Genomic DNA, 17,538 nt, shown 5'->3' with positions numbered 1-17,538 from the left:
GACCAAAAAAATAAAGAAATTATTTATTTTCGGATGAATGCACAACGTTCATATTGTTGAATAGCTCATGTTTTACGTGAATAATGTGCAGAATTAAGTGCATTATTTTCACTTATGCTCACAATCAAATTTTATTATCATCGTTATTACTTATTATTTGAAAGTTTATTTTATAATTAATAAATTTAAAATTTAAAGCAAAACGTGTGTGTCGTAAATTGTCATCATCTACAAGATTTTTTCCTCAAATAATTTTTATTAATAACAATATAATTTTATAAAATTTCACTGTACATAGATCTAGAATAATCGTCAATCTTTGTGAAGATTTAAATAAAACAATCTAAACTAGTAACAACGAAAGATTTAGTTTTGAACTGAGGTCTCTCGATAGTTAGTGCAGAATCTGTTTTAGAAGGCACGTCTCTGCTCGGTATTCCAGTTTCGTCGGGTTAACGTCTTAAAAAAACCACATTAAAAAGGAAATAAGCTTATCGATCAACAAGCGGGATGGCACAACTCTTAATTTAAACGTCGTCGCCACGGGGAATGTCGGACTACGTACGAGATTCTAAGGAACCTAAATATTGACATTTGTACAAGAATAAGTGACTTTCGAGTATTACGCCACCTTCGGGACTCGGACTATGATATAACTAGAACTACGGTAAACTTTCATAATACATAACGAATATCTACAATTCATGTTGTCACAACACAAATGAAAGGGAATGATAGTAATGGCTATATCATGATCTATGTACATTTTTGGCATGTCTGATAGGTTACCAAAACGTTTGGATTACACCTGCTGGATTTGGATAATGTGTTGAGGTATGGTGCGTTGTTCCATGTGACCGTTGCGCTGGTGGCCGTACTCGAACGTGATGCGCAGCTCTCCAATCTGAGACTTTGGCAAGATGTCTGGAATCCACTCTATGATGAACGGAGTCGGTTCTTTCTGGTCCGTCGACATGGTGCCTGAAAATATAGAAATTGTATCAGTATTTACCGTAGTATTAATATATTACAATAGTATTCTGTGTTTATTACTTATATCTGACATTCAATAAACTAGAAAACTATTTCATAATATTCATTGCTTCTACATTTGAGTACATGACATTAATGTTAGTAGGGACAGTTTGGCTGAGTTTCATCACATTTGAAGGTGTAGAGAATGAAAATGTAAAGTTCTGAAAGTATATCAGAATCTCTACGGTTGATACGAAAGTTGTTAAAGGGAGCAAACAGCACCGAAAAACACATGGAGTGGCATAGTGTTGATTTTCTACAGAACTGTGGCACAAAACATACTAGTAAACATACCATACCTTAAATCACACCAGTGATGAAATTTACAGCATTAACAAAAATATTTTTTGGTGTGTTCTGTATTACTGTACTGTCCAGTTTGGTGGTAGAGAAAGAAAAAGAATGTGTCTGCAAATAAAGTAAAAACTTGGAAAAATCAAGTGAGCTTATCATTTTGTCACTGACTGATGCCCTGTACATTTATTTCATACATCATATACATATTGACAATAGATTGTGTGTCCACCAGTGTGGCTGAGTGGATTATACTACCAAATACTGGTATTGTCCAAGTTTGCATCTGGCCAATGGACTAACTACATGGAGCTCTCTTGAAATTCTTTTCTTTAGAAAAGCAATCAAAATATTGTTAAGATTTAAAACGTTTTTGAAAATATTAATGATTTGCTTAGTTAGCTGTATAAAAACCCTAATATTTTTGTTTAATTTTGATGGCATTTCAAATTAAAGATTTTTGTATCCAAAATTGAAAAAACAAAAAATTTCAACATATTTGGTTCTTAAGCACGCTCAGATCAACGGTGTCCCTAGGCTATAGCCCATTTATCCCAATGGATAGAGGAGCCTACAAAGGAGCTAGATTATTCGATTATTAAAACCAATGGGATCGGTGGTAATATTAACACACTAAAAATAAAAAATTTTTAGTTAAAAACAAGCAAAAATTATACTCTTTCCATTTCCGACTTCGAGGATTCTATGAGCCAAAACAAGACAAACAAATGGCAAGGAACAATCATTGCTTTATTAATTTATCCATATGCATTTCGCCATCTAGGCCTCCTCAGTGGATACATCAGGATGTTATTCGTTGATTACGTTTTATACTCAACAACCGTTCCCAGCATGCATCAACAACCACTCCAGCATTCAAATTAAGTAAATTTACATGTTCGGCGATACAGAAATGTTCTACAATTTTTCTTTCTAAGTTATTTTCTATTCTATACAAAATTTTAGTATTTTTTATATTTATATTACAATTAAATTTATTGCAATGTAAAAACCATGCTGATTCCGTTCTTCTCAGTCTAATGGCTGCCTCATGTTCCTTTACTCTCACCTCCAATCTTCTTCCGGTTTCTCCAATGTAATAATTTGGGCTTCCACATGTACATGACATCCTATATACGACGCCGGCGATTTTAAATTGGTCTCCGGGCGAATTTTCACTGTTCATTATACTGATAATGTTAGACATCTTATTCTTTTGGTTCGCAACTATGCATACAGAAAATCTTTTAAAAATTGGTTTATATTTTTCAAAAACTTTAGCAACATAAGGAAACTTTGCATAAGAAATATCTTCTATGTTATTTTTAACATTAAATCTACGTTTTAAATATAAATTGTACCACTTACAGAGAATATGTTTCGGATAGTCATTTAACTGAAATTTTTTGAACAATTGTTTTACTTCGATATCTATGTTTTCTTGCTGAGTTGTTCTATTTAGTATCTTTCTCAATTCCATATTAAAGACATTCTTTTTATTTTCTAAAGGACAGTAAGATTTAAAGTTAATAGTTTTACCATTATTACATAGTTTTTCATACTTACTAAATGATACACTTCTCTCTTCTCTTTTTATAGTGACATCTAAAAAATTCATTCTATTTTGTTGTTCATCTTCACTTGTAAACTTTAAGTTTTTATGTAATCTATTTGCATATTCCTCAATATGTTTGGATGAAACTATTTGAGAATCATAAACTATTATTATATCATCTACATATCGTGCATAATATTTAATACCTGTTAGACTTGAAATTCTTTCATCTATTTTATTCATATAATTATCAGCCAATTTTGGTCCTATAACCGATCCCATGGCAATACCTTTTTTCTGCCTATAATATTCTGTAGAGATTTTAAAGTAGTTATTATTAAATACGAATTTAACAAGCTCTATTATATATTCAGGAACGTTACATGTTTTGAGACTTTCTATTATCATTTCTAAAGTGATAGATGGATACATAGACTTTATATCCAAACTCATAATACGAAAAGATTTTTTATAGTTACCTTTTAACAATCCGTTAATTAATTCTTCTGTACTTTGTATACTATAGGTTGATTTTTCCATATTCTGAAAGAAGTTTTTTAAAAAACCTTCTAAGTTATACAAAACAGTTCTTCTAAAATCTACAAGGGGTCTACAAGTATTACCAGGCTTATGCGTTTTGATTCTTACATTTAACTTAGGTTCTCTTACATTATTAAAGTCCAAAATATTTTTGACTTGGTTAGCTGGAATTTCATTCTTATATTTTTTAATTAATTTAGTAAGGTTGCTTTTAATTTCCTCAATAGGGTTTCTTGGTAATAATTCATAGTCATCCGATGAAATTATTTCTAATTTTTTGGATAACAATTCCTCCTTTTTAATAATCACCAATTGCTTTGATTTATCTGCCATGACTAAAGAAATATGTTTTTTGTTAAAAAATTTGATTAATCTTTTCATTTTTTTAGCTATTTTAACAGCTTTTTTATCTATAAAATAACTATTATTTTTATTTTTACCTTTAAATTTGTTTAAATCCTTACTTATGGCTGTTCTTAATTTTGTTTGTTCTTCTTTACTTCCCGGGAGTTTCCTTATTGCATGTTCTATTTCCGCAATTATGAATGCTTTATTCCGCAGAATGTCTTTAATATGGAATTGAGAAAGATACTAAATAGAACAACTCAGCAAGAAAACATAGATATCGAAGTAAAACAATTGTTCAAAAAATTTCAGTTAAATGACTATCCGAAACATATTCTCTGTAAGTGGTACAATTTATATTTAAAACGTAGATTTAATGTTAAAAATAACATAGAAGATATCTCTTATGCAAAGTTTCCTTATGTTGCTAAAGTTTTTGAAAAATATAAACCAATTTTTAAAAGATTTTCTGTATGCATAGTTGCGAACCAAAAGAATAAGATGTCTAACATTATCAGTATAATGAACAGTGAAAATTCGCCCGGAGACCAATTTAAAATCGCCGGCGTCGTATATAGGATGTCATGTACATGTGGAAGCCCAAATTATTACATTGGAGAAACCGGAAGAAGATTGGAGGTGAGAGTAAAGGAACATGAGGCAGCCATTAGACTGAGAAGAACGGAATCAGCATGGTTTTTACATTGCAATAAATTTAATTGTAATATAAATATAAAAAATACTAAAATTTTGTATAGAATAGAAAATAACTTAGAAAGAAAAATTGTAGAACATTTCTGTATCGCCGAACATGTAAATTTACTTAATTTGAATGCTGGAGTGGTTGTTGATGCATGCTGGGAACGGTTGTTGAGTATAAAACGTAATCAACGAATAACATCCTGATGTATCCACTGAGGAGGCCTAGATGGCGAAATGCATATGGATAAATTAATAAAGCAATGATTGTTCCTTGCCATTTGTTTGTCTTGTTTTGGCTCATAGAATCCTCGAAGTCGGAAATGGAAAGAGTATAATTTTTGCTTGTTTTTAACTAAAAATTTTTTATTTTTAGTGAGCTAGATTATGTTTGGGTTACAATTAACCTAATTATGGAGTGGCTTAAAGATAGTTAATTAAGTTGTCATCTTGTGCTAAGATTAATAATTAGAAATAATTTTGATTTTTTAATCAAGTAATTTCAATATTTGAAAGAAACAATTGGCCTGTTGTATGTTTATATTGATAATTATTCAAATTATGTTTTTATGCTTTATTTACGTACAGTGTGTATATACTAGGGTTGTAAAAAAACCAAAACTACAAAACTGGTTCCAGAACAGTCATGAGTTAAAACTGGCTCCAATGGCATGAAAAAAAAAAAAAAAAAAAAAAAAAAAAAAAAAAAAAAAAAAAAAAAAAAAAAAGACTATTTTCCACTCACATAAGTAATAGACAATATCCTTTCCATTAATAGAGAGAATAATTTTATATATAAGTAAAAGTATGAAAAGGGTGAATTCAAATTCACAGTTAACTCAAAACTTTTATTCTAAACTTTGATTGGGTAAAGTTAAATTTTATTTTAAAAAGTAAAATAATAATAAAATCAATTTTATAATCAACAGAAGGAAAGTGTCTATTTAAAACAAATGTGATTATTAGTTAATCACAAAAATATTATGTAATTCTTTTTGTGTCTTTGTCCTTACTTTTTACATTTCTGTATATATATTGTCTACTTGGACTTTGTTTATTAATAGGACTTATTATACTGGCAAAGTTTCTGATTAGCAAAGAGGAAATTTTAGTCAGAAGTCAAAACAAAATATCTTTATTTACACACAGGTGAAAATAATGATATTTTGTTTTGACTTCTAAGATTTCCTCTCTGCTAATCAGAAACTTTACCAATATATTAAGTCCTATTAATAAACAAAAGTCCAAGTAAACAATATATATATATACAGAAATGTAAAAATTATGCAACTTTTAATAGACAAAAAATTTATTACCATATTTTCTGGCATATAAGATGCACTTTTTCTTGAAAAATACTTTACTATATGAAAATGGTGAGTGTCTTATACACTGGCAAACATTTATATATAATTTATTTTTTTTATTTAGGAAGTACATAGTTATTACAATGTTGTTGTTTGTACTTGAATATTCTTTGTTTTTGTACCTAAATACATTTTACACACCAGTTATATGAAAATTACAGTACTTTATTTTTCAATAATGTAGATTAGAAATGTACTGTACTTACTTAATAAAAGAGACCAGCCATACACCAAGTGTTTAGCTGGTGGAAGAAGGGGGAGAGGGGGGAAATAGGAAAATAAGGAGATAGAAAGAAGAGAAAGGAAGGATCCCTCTGAGCAACATACATAAGGTTACTACTCCCTCTACATTTAATGTTGGCTTATTAGAAATATACCAAACAAAATTTCTTTTAAATGCCTTTGGAAATGGGGTGTGTTTTGTATGCCAGCAAATATGATATTTATCAAAAAACATACTTACAGAATAATTATATACAAGCTGAAACAAAATTAATAACCTTTTAATAAAATGGAAATAGATTAATTTTTTTACTTCGAAAAGCATAATTTTACTATTTATTTTCTTTGAAATTAAATAAATATATTAAATAGACAATCAGTTTACAGTTTGCATTATTTTTCTTTTAAGGAATAACTAATAAAAACAAAAATTGAGCATAACTTTATTTTTATAGAACTGAGTTTGACAACTGGTTTCTAGTTCCATAAGAAATATTCAAAACCGTGTTAAACCCAAATTTTGAGAACCAGTTTTCAACCTTGTATATATATCCTGCAATATCAAATTTTTTAATAAAAATAAAATACACGTGTAATGAAAATTATTATTCTTCAACTCAATTATGCAAAAAATGTAAATAAGTTTTGTAAAACCTTACCAACTTTCAGATATGTTTTTAATTCTGAAGGTTTGATAAGCAAAGTTTTTTCAGTTTTCTTATAATTTTCTGCCAGTTCGTCTACCTTATCTTTCGGTGGCTGATACAGGTCGTATGTTCCGTCTCGATTTTCTATGAAACTGCGCGTTATGTCCAAAGGCATCTAATTACAATAGATGGATGTTAAATTATCAAAAACAACATCTTAAATTTAAAACAAATTATTATTACTTCTGGAGTATCAAATATTTGCTTCACGTGCAATATGTTGGTGATGTGCCAACTGTATTTTGAGAACGTCCCCAGTGGCAGGGCGTCTTTTCTGACAAAGGCTGTTGTCGAATTTGGCAGACGTTTTTTCTTAACTCCCGTGGCAATTCGCTGCTGCAGACAATCAAAAAATACTTGAGGGACATGAAAGACCAGTGGTTCAGGATGCCCTGATGATAAATTTTAAATATTTAAAACTCAGATAAGTGTTTATTGTATTAGTAAAAGTTATCACATTTAGATATTTTAATTGACAAACCATCAAACTGATAGTGCATGGTCTGGTTGATACGTTCCGTAACACTCGCCAGCCACTGGACAAATTTGATTGAGACAGTCGATTCGTCCACTACTGTAACAATTCCTAACAAAGAAGAAAAATTATGTTAAAAATAAAAATTCAAATTTTATTAAATTATTGTCACAATTCTTCATTACAATTTAAAAAAAAAATTGTCATTACCTGTTTTCTTTGGTTGTACAACTGAACTTTTCTTAATGAGAGGCCTTGTTTTATTCCCATTAGTAGTAATGGTCTCAGTAATGGCTATTATGTTTGGAGTTTCTATTTCATCTGCAATGAAAAATTAATAAAATTACTTCTAAGGTAAAAATGTAATCTACCTATACCAGATTTTAATACAGGTACTTCTCACTTTACGACCGAGTTCTGTTCTGAAGACTATGTTGTTAAGCGAATTTGTCGATAAGCTTACACCGGGAATATAGGATCATTGTAAAATTATAAAAGTTATGCAACAAACTTCAAATTTATTCATAAAAAGACTATTATAGTACACTATTAGCCTATTATAGTAGTATAAGACTATTATAGTACGCTTAGTGCACATGTCACCATTCGCCACTGACCGACACTCGAGCTGAGAAAGGGGATTCCCTGAATTGCAGGTCGAAACTCGATTGGTCATAAGTGTGAGTGGTCGTTAAGCAGATAGGTCGTAAAGTGAGGAGTACCTGTACTAGTAATTAAATAAAACATATGTTTGCTGTAACCCAGTGCATATTTTATCAGTACTAATCATTAAATCATATATTATTTATATTATACGTTATATAAAATGTATAGAAGCATTTTAGTTACACTAGAACTCTTGTTTAATCTGACTATTCCTTGAATAGAATACTGATGGATTACTTAAGGTCCATTTACACACAACAGTGATGTGCCAGCACAGTGCAGTGAATTTTTGCCTGTGGGAAATCAACCTAATTTTAAACCACCCTGTCCAGGCTAGTCCATCACAGTGTTGTGCAGTGGCATGAAAGTACATTTGATGATATTTTCACTGATGGTAAATTTTGTTTTCCAATGGATGACGAACATTTAATTGAAATTGTGCATCAACACCATGTTCTATTTGATTTATCTCATTCGAAATACATGGACATTGAATACAAAATGAATATTTTTTCTGTTTTGTTTAATAAAATACGAAATGCATGTTGGGACATTCGAAAATATTCAAAAAATATAGATTTGTCATCTCAATTTTTTATAAAGAGTATGAAACTCCCATTCTGTTGATATTTTTTGAGTATTTTTTGAAAGGTGTAAGGAACTGAGTCCGAGCGTTATTTTTATTTTATTATTATTTTTCGTTTTATTATATTTTGTTTGGGGCTTATGTTTAGTTAGAACAAAGGTTCCCACCACTCTCTTATTAGTAACCAAAAAAGAAGATAATAAACCAACTCACAAAAGAACGAGTGCCGTAGGAAAAATCACGCACACTTGCGCTGCCCAGCGGAAATAAACAGTCCGCAGAAAAAAAAAATGGAGGGGGGAATCCCCACACTCACTAGAAAAGAAATACTTACTAAACTGTCATAAAACATCCCAGAAAATTGTGCTAAATGCTTTGTAAACAGTTTATAAGATTTTGTCGGAGAATTGAAGCTGCCAGAAAGAAATTTGATGTTAGAAAAACTAAGTATGTAAATAAGGGGAGTAACCTAGCTGAATTGTGACGTCACCTCACAGCATAAAACCAGCACGCTAACCGAAGACGATCGAGGTGATTCCTGATCGAGGTGTACTACTGAGTGAAAGATTCGAGGCGAAGTCCAGATTGAGAATTAGGCGATCCAAGGTGTTTAAAGAGGAATTCGATTTGACGATAGCGAAAGGATTGAGGAAACAGGTTCCTAGTATAGTGAGGTGACGGATAGACATTTAGTTCGTAAGAGATTTTGTTCATAGTTCTTAAGTATTTGATTTGTCGAATTTTCAAAGGGGAATTAAGATTAAGTTAAGCTAAGTAGCTGAGTTTTATTGTCGGGTTGACTTGTTGATTTTCATTAATAAATTTTGTTTTGGATTATAGACAATTGTACATAGTTAAATTCGATTTACTAATTAAATAGATTTGAAACTTTTGCTTTGACTTGATATTTGTCATTATTCTTAAGGTGCTGGGCTTTTATGCTGGCACTAATTTTTTTGGTGCACGCGTGAAAGCCCAGGCCTGGCAAACTAATCTCGAATCCGTGTAAAGTACCTGTTAGGTTAACGGAAGTTTTACTGGCCGCAGTTAGTATCGGTTTCCTAAGATACTAAAAATAGTACTTTACAGTCCATGCTTGACAGTGTACTCACTTGTGGCACTTTCTTGATTGCATTTCTTTTTCTTCTTCATCTAAACATATAGCTATCGTAGCCTATTCATCCTCAGAAAAGTCCATGACCACTCACCGACAGCACAGCCATGTCACTGTTGTGTGTAAATACTCGTCACTGTGTCATGCTTGATGTCACTGTAACCAAACAGTCACTGTTGTGTGTAAATAGACCTTTAGTATAGGCAGTCTTGGCAGTCTATGGGAAGTCGATAATCGGTTAACAAGCAATTCAGATAGCAAATAAAGTCTTGGAACAGATTATGTTCGTTAACCGATCACCCACTGTAATGTAAAATTATAGCATTATTTTCGGAAGACCTTGTATTTGCTGAGTTCCTAAATGCAAAGATTTCAATAACAATCTCAACTTTGGTATATAATTTCACATGCTAATTCAAACTTTCTCATAAAATTTGTAATGAGAAAGTTTAAATTGGTATGAGAAATTACACTGTCTTTAGAGATGCACACTTGCAAAATCAGGTCAATCAGCATGTGTTATGATATATTTGAATGAGAAGTCAAAGACTACACAAATCAGATAAAACATCTCAAAGAATTACAGTAGAGCGTCGATAAGTGGAACCAATTGGGGACTGGGGTCCTTCCAGTTAATGATTTGTTCCAGTTTCCGACTTTGTACGAAAAAATACATTAACCTGTCCGATGTTCAAATTTTTCTCCGTTGCGTATCGCTTCGTGTTGAATTTTTCTCCGTTGCGTGTCGCTTCGTGTTGAATTTTCGTCGATTTTAAGCCTAATGAAAATTTTTATAATAATCATCGAGGCTATCGTATCGTTAAAAATTATTTCTGCATTTTGTACAAACAAAATAAATATATTAAAGAATATAAAAAACATGAAAATTATACTTTAGAAGTAAATTTAGTATCAAAAACATTCGATTCAGCACGACACAGTCCGACTGAAAATCGTTCCACTTTCCGGCCATTCCACTTACCGACGTTCCACTTATCGACGCTCTACTGTAGTTTGTTCAGTAGCTCTGACATAAGAAAAAACTTTGATCTTAGGAATACCTGTAGGTATGTTCTTCTAAATATAATATTGAATTAAGGAATGACAAAATTTTTATCCAGTATGCTACTAAATGGATAATGTTGATTTCATAACTTCAGCAATTAATAATATGAAACACAGTTTATTTAAAAAGAGAGCACTTTTGTTTCATCTACTTACAGATAACTGACAACATTTGAAGTGTACAAAAGATCTTTTCAACCAATCATATTCTAACTCAGTATATGTTGTAGAGTGAAAATATTTTGCTTTAATTATTGTTCATTTTGTTCATTTGTAGTGGCTTTGTATGACTAGAAACCTTGCTTTAAAGAGGTTAACAGAAACTAAAAATACTTACTTTTGTTATCATCTTTCTTTTGTTTTTTTGCAGGTTTTACTTCGATTCCTGACGTTACAGCCTCAGTTGCTACAGTTAAGAGAGTTTCTGCATCAGGTAATACCTCAATATCAACTTTGCATTGGTCTTGAGTGTCGTTAAAAATAGCAATTAATTTGTTTTCGGGGGCAACTGTCAATAAATAGATTAATGAATAAATTTGCTATTATAAGAATATCTGAAAGTATTAAAATTTTTATAAATATTTACTAACTGTTAGATTCCAAGTTTATAAAAAATGCAAACTCTTTTGAAAGTTTTTCATCACTGGCAAAAGCACAGATACAAGCATAAAAATGTACACATCTCTTCTGCACTTCATCTTTGGCTAAACTTAATTTGAAATTCTGAAAAAATATTTAATTTAATTTAATTTTCTGGCAAAATTATTATATTAAATAAAAATATTTTCAATTAACCTTAAAAGCTCTACAAGTACATTGAAACCTATATTCTGGATTGACTCTCTTTCTTGTCACTTCCAAAAATGAGAAATGCAGAAATCCTAGAGGATGTTTGATATTTGGTTTACATTTAACAACCATAACATGTTTAGACACCCTTTGTACAAGTGGACCTGTAGTTTCAGTTGCAAGTAACCATATCGCTTGTTTTGTTTCAGAAGAAATTGGCAGGGAATTCAACACACAGTTCTTTAAAGATAATGGTTGTGCTTCCAAATCACAATTCACAGAAGCTTTTATATGTTGGCAAGGATTGATGTTTATGTCTGACTTGTGGCATGTTTCGACAAAACAATGCGGCGGAGGTTGAGTGATGAGAGACGCTTCCATAGACTGGTCTTGCAAACTGTCCAATTCTTGCAGTATGGGTAACTGAACGAAACCTCTGTACTCAGGACCCCTGTCACGGATTCTGACTGAATAAACTTGTGCCGTTGAACCTGTGATGATTTTGACTGCATCAGAACTTGAATTCTTTCTTCTGTCACTGGTTTCTTTGAAAACAACATCACACGACTTATTTTTACAACTCAGACCTCTAGTTCCATTGTAAGTACCACATTTTGGGCATTTACGAACCCCTCTAAGTGTTGGTTTCCCCAAGTCATCGAATAATCCTTTGAGGCGAGGATTCATCTTCAAAAATTATATTGATCATTACAGATCCCATTTGAAAGTCATTGCTAAAAAAATATAAAGTAAATATTAATTATCAGTTCATTAAACATTACTGCTTAATATTTTTCCTCTAAAGTAACAAAAAGAAAATCAACTGTAAATGATATCAAACTTGAATAAATAAAAATACATAACCAGAAAAAAAAAACAAATTTATTCTCATGCATATTGCAACTCAAAAGTCAGTTTGCTCAGTTAATGACTTTTGGACCATTTTGTAAATTATAAAAGTATTCTCCTTAGATACCATAAGGTACATAAATCAATGAATGAATAGATCTAACCACTTTTCAACCATAATTATGAAAGTAATAACAATATGGCAAGCATCAGGATACTAGTTTGTCTTCCTCCAGGTAGATGTTATCTTAAAAAAATCTAAAATTATCAAGAAAGATTAAATCCTGCAACATTGGATGTAAAGATAAACGTTAATAACAGTGATTAGATATAAGATATTAAACATTTTAAATAGAAGGCTTCAAAAATTGTCTTAAAATAATTGTCTTTTAGTTCAACAAAACAGTAAAAATTACACATGCACACAACAGATCTTTCCTTGTGATAAATTTAAGAAACTGGCCACAGTATCTACAATAAAAATGAAGTAAAAAAATTAATTTTATACCTGATACCAGGTATATCTTTATCATGTGTATTTATAGACAGGTGGAAGCTTCAATATAGAATGAACCTTTCATTGTTAGAACACCTGCTATAACTAAATTTCTATCCTCCCTACTATTACAGAACTGTTTTGTCAAACTGAAAAATTCATTTTTTGAAATCTTTACAAAATCAGCATGAATAATTTTTTAAATTTTATAAATTTGTAAATGTTATTAAGTTGGTTCCAACAGTTTATTCACAGGAGGAATAAAAACTGCTTATGAATGTATAATTATGGAAAGTGAACTGAAAGTGAAAGATATCTTTTAAGCTTAAACATTACAGACATCACTCAAAAGATTTAAAAAAATATTCATCAACAACAAATGATTGCCGGATTAGATTGCACTATATTTCTGCTACTATTAATAATTAAATGCTAAATAATTTGGCCTAGAGGTAGACGTTAGGTGCTATCTCGTATTAAATTTAATAATTAAAATTAAACTAATATTTAATTAATTAATTTAGAATGTTCTGGAAGAAAAAATTGACCTGGAGCAGAACTCGAACTTGCAGATATTGCTTACCATGCAGATGCCTTGCCAGTTAAGCTGTATGGACACTATCAGATCTTCACTTCCAGAATTAATAATTTAGATATAATCATACTGGTTACTCACAATAGCAGAATATAGCCTAATCTAATCCAGCAATTATTTGGCTTTAATATAATTATTGGGCTTACAGATGTTTATATTTGTATAAAAAATAATTATTTATTTGTTAACAAAAACTGGCTTCTACACAAATATTACAGCAGATGTTTTAATAAAATCAAATATTCATTTTTACCAATAAGAATAATTGAATACTGTCATGCAATTTTATTGAAATGGATTACCTGATATTCACCTGTAGAACAGATTGTAGAACTGACATTCATCTGTTGGTTTTTAATCATACTTTTGCCTGGTGAAAAGCAGACAACTAAATATAAAATTAGCTAAAATGTAAAATTAATTATATACATATACAAATATATATCTTGACTTTAATACTAACAAAAAATTGTAAAGTTAACTAAAAATTTAACATAAAAGGAAACATACTTGTAAAACTCATTTCTTAATATGTCAAAGAGATAAAATATTGCAAATCTGTCAATCACATATCAAATTTAATATGAATTTATTGGTATAAATCAAATACAAATTAATAATTTATACATTTACATTAAATTTGATTATGAATCTATACAAGACTTGCTAAGACATGAACATTATCAGTCCAATTTAAACCATACTTTGTAAAGTATACAAAGAACAATATACAGTAGGTTTCTGATAGAGTGAATGCTTTAACTCAGTTCTCAAGTACAAAAATGTACACAATCAGAATATAATTAATGAACATTTTATTATATCTAGAATATTATAGAGTTCCTGAAATTCAATTAATAAGTACAACATTTTAATTATATTATTTATTCAATACTAAACATTTACAAGAGACAACAAAGAAGATTTGTGCTTTGATATAGATTAATTAAAATATGAATTTATATATATACAAGTCTAATTACAACTCTATACTCCAATCAAAGATATCAATTAAAAGAAAAATTCTCTCTTCAGATAAAAGACACAAAAACATATCTTAAAATAGCAATATCATTTTTGTTACAAGCCAAACAATATAAAAATATTCATTGGAATGATAAAAGTGTTTACACTTCTTTTAATCTAATGAAATAATAATCACTGCATTTACCTGAAAAATTATTTCTCAACTAAAAAACAAATAATAATTCATTTTTGTTAATTTTTAAAATTTACAGTTAATTAATTACAGTAAATAATAATATAAAAATTCAAACAGAACATCATAGTCGAGCTCATCCTCTTCATATATTACATCACATGCTAACAAATTTTCTTCCAGCTCCATAAACGCTCTAAATAACGGTCGTAGTGTGAAACCTTCATTTACAATCGATTTGATTTCTGCTGGAGACAATGGTGTTTTTGGCACGTTCTCGATAGGAGACTGTTTTGTAGCATCGAGTTCACAATAAGTTTCTTCACTTGTGCTGTTTGTAATTATATTTTAGACATTTTTTCGTCTTCTTTCGTCTTTTAAGTCTTTTCTGAATTACATTCTGCAGAACTGCTCTGTTCTAAGTCGTTTCATACTTTTGAGTTAAACAAACTCACTGTATAATATTTAACTGACAGCTATCAAATTAATATAGAATAACTCAATAAACTTAATGTACACTTCGATAATCTAAATTTAAACATCTTATTAATAAGGAACCAGCAAATAGAGAAGATCCACCTGAAAATGAATTCAGAAGGGAGAGTGTAATTGTAAACTGAATACTCAAATTAATGTGGTTTTTATATGCGTTTTCATATTAATGTAGTTGTTATAACGCTTCAATATCAGATATTGAAGTGTCATAATAAGAGAAAACCACATTAATTTGAGTATTCAATTTACAATTAATAATAATTATTATAAACATCATATTATAAAAATAAATGAGATGATATGAGGCAGTATGTATCAGAAGAATTTTTTTGAAGTAACATTTTGGACATGAATACCATAGTTTTGCTATCTCTACCCTAAATTGTGATATATAAGGAGTCCCGAAAAATGTATACACACTTTAACAGCTGACAGCTCAATTGATAGTTTTTTATTTCCAGGTTAAACCCATTAGAATTAATAATGGAAGTCAGACTAAGCTTTGAACAAAGAAAATTCATTCTAATTCTGCTACTGGAAGTGTGAAAATGCAGTTGAAGTGCAAAGACAGTTTAGGAGAAAGTTTCAAACAGATGCACCAACACGACTTACAATCACTCAAATTAGAGAAAAGTTTGAAGATGGGACACCCCCACACTACCATCATGATGTTAGATCCTACCTTATAAAATATTCCAAACAGGTGGATTGGATGAAGAGGTTTAGTAGAATACCCTCCATGTTCACCAGACCATTTAGACTTTCTTTTATGAGGATACTTAAAAGACAAAGTCTACACTATGAAACCTGCAACAGTTGATGAATTGAGAGCATCCATTGGATGATAATGCACACAAATACCAAACGAAATGTTTCGTGATGTTTGCAATTCCATTGCTTTGCATTGTCAGCAGTGCCTGGACCAGAATGAACATCAATCTGAAAACAGGCATTGACAAAACAGTTAAATAATGTTTGTAGATTCTATTACATTTTGAAAATGAAATGTATTTTAATAATCACCAACTTTATAATTCTTTAAAGTGTGTATATATTTTTTGGGACACTCTGTATTATAATAATGCAAGTGACAATTAAATTATCAAATCATTATTTTCAAGCAAATCTAAAACAATGTGATATACCAACACCTATACAGCTATACATACAGGCTAATTCAGGACCTACACAGCAAACTGCAACACATTAGATCTCTTAAAGGGGAATATTTTGCACAGCAAATCCATATTCTCTGAAACATTGTTTGGCAGCTACACAAAGCTCCCAAACAATGTTTCAGAGAATATGAATTGCTGTGCAAACTATTCCTTGCCATGCATATTACACTTCCAACAGGGACATAACCCTATTGGAAGTGTATCATGCATGGTATGGTGCCACAGATAATTCTGTTGATGCGTTACATCATACAGTTCAGTTGTGCAGGTAATCAGGGATGGATGATTATACGATCAAGCTCACTGATATAATCATGTGACAGAGAGGCTAGGAAAAACAGAAGCTTTCTGCATTCTATCTGTCACTTATGATTTGTCTGTGCTGTTGTGTGTGTATCTCTTAAACAAAGCTCATAACACATGGGTTGCTGCACATAAAACGTTCCTCTCTGCAAGATCTATCATGCCATACAGTTTGATGCAAAAGTTCTAAATCATCCTATATATAGGATGATTTTGAATAAAACTGGCATTTTAACACAGTTTTGTTAAATAATTTTATAATGCATTTTACTATAATGTTGTACTGTACACTATTCAGATGTGTGTATAGTGTACAACATTACAGTAAAATGCATTATAAAATTATTTAACAAAACTGTGTTAAAATGCCAGTTTTATTCAAATAATAACCATCTAAAATAGTAGCCATATCTTAAAGCCTAAAATAATGATTGCCCACAAATAGTAGCCACATCTACTATTTGAGGATTTCCAAACACCTAGTACCAGAGGCATAGCTACTGTGGAGCAGTTGGAGCAAACTGCTCCAGACACACAAATCATCAGGGAGCCAAGTTAGAAAGAGCAAAATAAAACTTGTAAAAAAATTTATAAAAATATTTTGGATTTAATAATTAATCAATTAACTGTTATATTTCAATCTAACAGTTAATTGATCTAACAGTTAACTGTTCAACAATTATGTACACATTTTAAGTGCTTATCATCTGCATATCTTGTCGTAACATCTGATAAAAATATTCTGGAAGAATCAGAATTGTTACAATCAGCATATCCCTCTGACATTTCACCAAGTTTCAGACCTTGACTGCTTTGATTTAAAACATGTTTTTATACTCAGGTCAGTGGCGTAGTGTAGTGGGGGTCAGTGGCATAGTGGCAGGGGCGGCACTTTTAGAGGGTGCCATTTTTTCACAATAAATAATAATATCTTGTAAAAATTTGAACCATTTCATTTCATATTTTTGTCGCACCTACGATTCAGACCGATTGAAATGAGCACA

General features: G+C 30.5%; 1 protein-coding gene across 3 annotated transcripts in view; it reads right to left on the bottom strand.

Moving 5' to 3' along the window:
- Positions 1–236: 236 nt before the first annotated feature.
- The window catches only part of LOC136981541 (uncharacterized protein C2orf42 homolog), a 28,041-nt gene continuing 10,739 nt past the window's right edge, over positions 237–17,538 (bottom strand). For 2 of the 3 annotated variants that reach the window (XM_067277848.1, XM_067277850.1), the window contains exons 2-9: positions 11,466–12,193; positions 11,261–11,393; positions 11,008–11,178; positions 7,450–7,560; positions 7,246–7,350; positions 6,948–7,156; positions 6,717–6,879; positions 237–981 (exon numbers count right to left, since the gene is read on the bottom strand). In XM_067277848.1, coding sequence (XP_067133949.1) covers positions 803–981; positions 6,717–6,879; positions 6,948–7,156; positions 7,246–7,350; positions 7,450–7,560; positions 11,008–11,178; positions 11,261–11,393; positions 11,466–12,146 — 1,752 coding nt within the window. In that variant the 5' untranslated portion in view covers positions 12,147–12,193 and the 3' untranslated portion in view covers positions 237–802. Of the gene's footprint in view, positions 982–6,716; positions 6,880–6,947; positions 7,157–7,245; positions 7,351–7,449; positions 7,561–11,007; positions 11,179–11,260; positions 11,394–11,465; positions 12,194–13,701; positions 13,767–17,538 lie in introns of those variants that run through there. The other variant, XM_067277849.1, reaches the window with a different exon arrangement.

The sequence above is a fragment of the Centruroides vittatus genome, unplaced genomic scaffold, assembly GCF_030686945.1.
Source record: "Centruroides vittatus isolate TY-2023 unplaced genomic scaffold, ASM3068694v2 contig_767, whole genome shotgun sequence".
NCBI lineage: Eukaryota > Metazoa > Arthropoda > Arachnida > Scorpiones > Buthidae > Centruroides > Centruroides vittatus.
Note: the sequence above shows the minus strand (reverse complement) of the source record. Positions and strands in the feature narration are given on the sequence as shown.